At 45.8% G+C, this 5,000-nt stretch overlaps 1 protein-coding gene across 2 annotated transcripts in view; it reads left to right on the plus strand.

Moving 5' to 3' along the window:
• Positions 1-5,000, plus strand: part of LOC143283168 (receptor-type tyrosine-protein phosphatase F-like) — a 74,716-nt gene that overhangs the window by 5,048 nt on the left and 64,668 nt on the right. For both annotated transcript variants that reach the window (XM_076589334.1, XM_076589333.1), the window contains exons 2-3: positions 1-514; positions 2,278-2,471. The exon at positions 1-514 is cut by the window's left edge and continues 816 nt beyond it. In XM_076589334.1, the coding sequence (XP_076445449.1) occupies positions 1-514; positions 2,278-2,471 (708 nt within the window). The remainder of the gene's footprint in view (positions 515-2,277; positions 2,472-5,000) is intronic.

The raw sequence follows: 5,000 nt of genomic DNA on the forward strand, positions 1-5,000 counted from the left end.
AAGCCTTTGCCTCCAGCCCCAGAAAAATCGCCGAGTGAAACGTCACCCGCTGAGACATCTACGTCGTCATCAACTCGGACGCTTACGTCACGAAGTGGAACGTACGCGTCATCATCAACCGAGAAACGTACCGCGTCATCAGGAGACACATACACACCGCAACCACCACACACACCCACGATGACACACGAAACAGCGACGGAAAGGAACGAAGCGCAAGAGGCGTCGACGGGTTCGTCCAAAACTGCAGTGACGCAAACAAGTATGACGTCACACACCACGTTCGCGCCGACAAAGGAACTGCAGACACAGCCATCAAAGGCTGCTGCAATGAAGACCGACACAAGTACAGACGTGACGTCAGAGACGAAGACAGACAGTGTGACGACACAGGGCCACTCAGAGGGACCAACAACGGAGGAGGCTTTGGCTTCTTCTTCTTCAGGCTCGTCACTTGTGACAACAGCAGGACAAGAAAAGACTGTGACTTCGACCACTGCTAAGAGCACAACTGGTGAGTCTTTTTCTCTGTCTGTCTGTCTGTCTCCCCCCCCCCCCCCCCCCACCCGCGGCCCCTCTCTCTCTCTCTCTCTCTCTCTCTCTCTCTCTTTCAAATTCATTATTGATTCCACAATTGTTTAAATACCTTTGATTTTATTGGGGTTTTGGTGTTGTTGTTTTTTTGTGTTGTTTTTTTTTTTTTTAATATTTGTATGTCTTCTCAAATTCATATTTTATTGCTTGATCATTATCTCGACATATCAATTTTCATTCTCTCTCTCTCTCTCTCTCTCTCTCTCTCTCTCTCTCTCTCTCCATTCTACTTCAGCTGTGTAGTGTTGTAAAAGTGAAATTATTATTCATGTGTCCACCATTTCTTATCTGCATGCTGCATTGATATCATGATTTCTCTTCTTCTCCTACACACCATTAAACTGTGTTTAGGAAAACTAGTCTTTGTTGTCGTTTTATTTTTTTTTTTTTCAAATGTGTGACAACATTAAGGATGGTCAACAACAAAGTTATCGCTACAACTGGAGAAAGAAGTTCTTGTGCAGAGAAAATAATGCTGTCATTATTTCTTTTACGTTTGTTTTTTTGGGGGGTTTTGGGGTTTTTTTTTTGGTTTTTTTCTAAACAAAAGTTGTAAAATTGTTGACTTTTTTTCGTGAATTTATTGAACATTGTTCATTACCAAAGTCAGATGTTGTGATCCTAAACTGAGGAACAGTAGAGTTGTTTGTTTGTTTTTAGATATGAATCTTGCATTTATTTTCTAATCAAATTTAGATGTAGAATTCACAAATAAAATGGCTATTTATGTATTACGTTGTTTTGCTTCTGTCTAGAGAAATATGATATTTTTTCGGTGATTTTCGTTGTGGAATGTCTTGTCCTGTTTATTTCCGTTGTGTCGGAATAATTTACCTATGAGGTTTTTGTTCCCTACTTTACATAAAGGTCTACATTAAAAAAAAAAAATTGCCGATCAACGTCGGAAAAATAATCTGACCTGGTCGGATTTCGTCAAAACGGTCTGAAATGTGTGCGCCGTTTCTGATTCATAAAATTCGTTTTGACAAACGTGTTCACAATTCTTTTGTGTGTGGTTTTAACTGCCAAAGTAATTTTTGCCTTTGTCTCTAAAGAAGGAGCAGATTCGATCAAACTAGTGTTGGAGATACGGTTCTCATCTGTAATCTGTTGGTATTTCATGATAAAATGTTGGTCTTGACTTTGTTCATGCTTTATCCCCTTTTAAATTTCTGATATTCAGTGTATCTTGATTTAAGACTGCCCTGTTGTCCCTGTTGTCCATTTCATTTACAACTCGTCTCAGTGATTATTACATACACCTTGTTCAGGTGACGAGTTTCTGAAGTGTGTGTGTGTGTGTGTGTGTGTGTGTGTGTGTGTGTGTGTGTGTGTGTGCATGTGTGTCTTTGTCTGTGTCTGGGTCTGTTTGAGTATATGTGGTTGTGTGTGTGTGTGTGTGTGTGTGTGTGTGTGTGTGCGTGCATGAGTGTGGGTGGGGAAGGGGGTGCTGGTATCTGTGTGTGTCTGTATATATGTGTGTCTCTGTGTGTGTGCGCTTGCGTACGCGCGTGCCTGTGTATGTATGTATGTTCGTTCGTGTGTGTGTTTGTGTGCGTGTGTGTCTGTGCGTGTTTGTGTGTGCTTGTATGTGTGTGCATGTGAGTGTCTGCGGGTGTCTGTGTGAAAATGTGCATTTGTGTGTGTGTGTGTGTGTGTGTGTGTGTGTGTGTGTGTGTGCAGACTGTGTGGAGGCGATAAAAGTGGACGGGTTGAGAGTGGTGACCGCCGGTACCAACAATGTGACCTTGACCTGGCGACAGTTGACCTCGAGGTCGAAGGGCGTTTATCACGTGAAGGTCACGGAACAATCTGGAGGAGAATTTTGTGTGCAGTACACATTAGAAAGTTCGCCTGAATCCAAGTTTTCAGACAAAGTAAGTGTGTGTGTGTGTGTGTGTGTGTGTGTGTGTGTGTGTGTGTGTGTGTGTGTGTGTGTGTGTGTGTGTTCGTACGTTTGCTGTTCGTGTCTGTATCTGTCAGTGTTTGTGTGTCTGTCTGTACGCTCTGTCTTAGTGAGGTGACAGCCCTTCAGTGACAAACTGACCTGTCAGCTCTGTCTTATCTCAATGAGGTGACAGCAATTCACTGACACCCCTGTAAGCTCTGTCTTGTCTCAGTGAGGTGACAGCCCTTCACTGACATCCTGACCTGTAAGCTCTGTCTTGTCTCAGTGAGGTGACAGCCCTTCACTGACATCCTGACCTGTAAGCTCTGTCTTCTATCAGTGAGGTGACAGCCCTTCACTGACATCCTGACCTGTAAGCTGTGTCTTGTATCAGCGAGGTGACAGCCCTTCACTGACATCCTGACCTATAAGCTCTGTCTTGTCTCAGTGAGGTGACAGCCCTTCACTGACATCCTGACCTGTAAGCTCTGTCTTCTCTCAGTGAGGTGACAGCCCTTCACTGACATCCTGACCTGTAAGCTCTGTCTTCTCTCAGTGAGGTGACCGCCCTTGACTGACATCCTGACCTGTAAGCTGTGTCTTGTATCAGTGAGGTGACAGCCCTTCACTGACATCCTGACCTATAAGCTCTGTCTTATCTCAGTGAGGTGACAGCCCTTGACTGACATCCTGACCTGTAAGCTCTGTCTTGTCTCAGTGAGGTGACAGCCCTTGACTGACATCCTGACCTGTAAGCTCTGTCTTGTCTCAGTGAGGTGACAGCCCTTCACTGACATCCTGACCTGTAAGCTCTGTCTTGTCTCAGTGAGGTGACAGCCCTTCACTGACATCCTGACCTGTAAGCTCTGTCTTGTCTCAGTGAGGTGACAGCCCTTGACTGACATCCTGACCTGTAAGCTCTGTCTTGTCTCAGTGAGGTGACAGCCCTTCACTGACATCCTGACCTGTCAGCTCTGTCTTGTCTCAGTGAGGTGACAGCCCTTCACTGACATCCTGACCTGTAAGTTCTGTCTTGTCTCAGTGAGGTGACAGCCCTTCACTGACATCCTGACCTGTAAGCTCTGTCTTGTCTCAGTGAGGTGACAGCCCTTCACTGACATCCTGACCTGTAAGCTCTGTCTTGTCTCAGTGAGGTGACAGCCCTTGACTGACATCCTGACCTGTAAGCTCTGTCTTGTCTCAGTCAGGTGACAGCCCTTCACTAACCAGCCACTATTCAGTAGCACTCAGTGTGTCAATGGAGCTCATGCATCTTTCATGAATCCAGCAGTCTGCACATCATGCAGACATCAGCTTTGGGAATGGAAGACAAGAGATTGTCCCCCTGTCTGTGAATATTGCTCCCTTGTGGGCCAAACGGGGGAGGGGGTGGGGGCGAGGGGGTTAGGGACAACACAGAGAGAGATGGTAGGGTCTGTGGATTGAGAGGAGAGTGGTGGTAGTGGGGGAGTTTGAATAGTGGGGGTTGGGGTTGGGGGGGGGGAGGGTAGTTGGGGGCAGCCAGTTGTATTCGGGTTGGGAATGGGGCTGGGGGTGGGGGAGTGAATGTCATTGGACGACACCACAGACGGGTTAATTGCCTCCTTGCTGCCCCGTTTGTTGTCTCTTGTGATGGCACGGCCTCTGCCTCTGTCTCTCTCTCTTTCTCTCTCTGTCTGTCTGTTGCTCTGTGTGTGTATGTGTGTGTGTGTGTGTGCCTCTCTCTCTCTCTCTCTCTCTCTCTCTCTCTCTCTCTCTCTCTCTCTCATTAATGTTGTTATTGTTATTGTTGTCACAAGGACAGATTGGAAGACTGGGCGATGCCTAAAATCTTTATCCTTGAGTAATAAAGTTTTTGACTCTCTCTCTCTCTCTCTCTCTCTCTCTCTCTCTCTCTCTCTCTCTCTCTCTCTCTCTCTCTCTCCCCATCACGTTTTGTAGGGGATGTATGTGTATGTGTGCGTGTGTGTGCGTTTCGTGTGTGTTTGTGAGCGTGTGTGATGGGTTAACATGAACCAGTCCTGTTATTATGGCAAGCACAACCTTACTTCAGTTTTCTGACCTGTAAGCTCTGTCGACATTGATGTGTCCTTCACTATTGTAACGCATGTTTTAACGATGATGATGATAATAATAATAATAATAATAATAATAATGATGATAATAGTCGATACTGATGTGTTCTTAACTATTGTAATGCATGTCTTAACGAACGGTCATGTTTCCAATGTGATTGTGCTGTACATGTTTTAAAGTTACATGTTAGGTTTCAAAAAACGAAAAACCAAATGAAAGTTAAAGCTCCCATAGCTCTGTACTGCTGCTACACAGGGGCAGTAGATTCATAAAGAGAAAAAGAAATCCATTGTACCAAGGGGGGGCGGGGCCCAGTCTTCTCCTTCTGCCGTGTTCGAACCTTCCCCAGTCGAAGCCACAGGGACCCCTCCTACCCAGTGAATGGCACCTGGGTGGAGTGAGGAAAGTCCGGGCAGTGTGCCGTTCCCATAGGACGCAACAC

This window comes from Babylonia areolata, chromosome 6 (genome assembly GCF_041734735.1).
Source record: "Babylonia areolata isolate BAREFJ2019XMU chromosome 6, ASM4173473v1, whole genome shotgun sequence".
Lineage (NCBI taxonomy): Eukaryota > Metazoa > Mollusca > Gastropoda > Neogastropoda > Buccinidae > Babylonia > Babylonia areolata.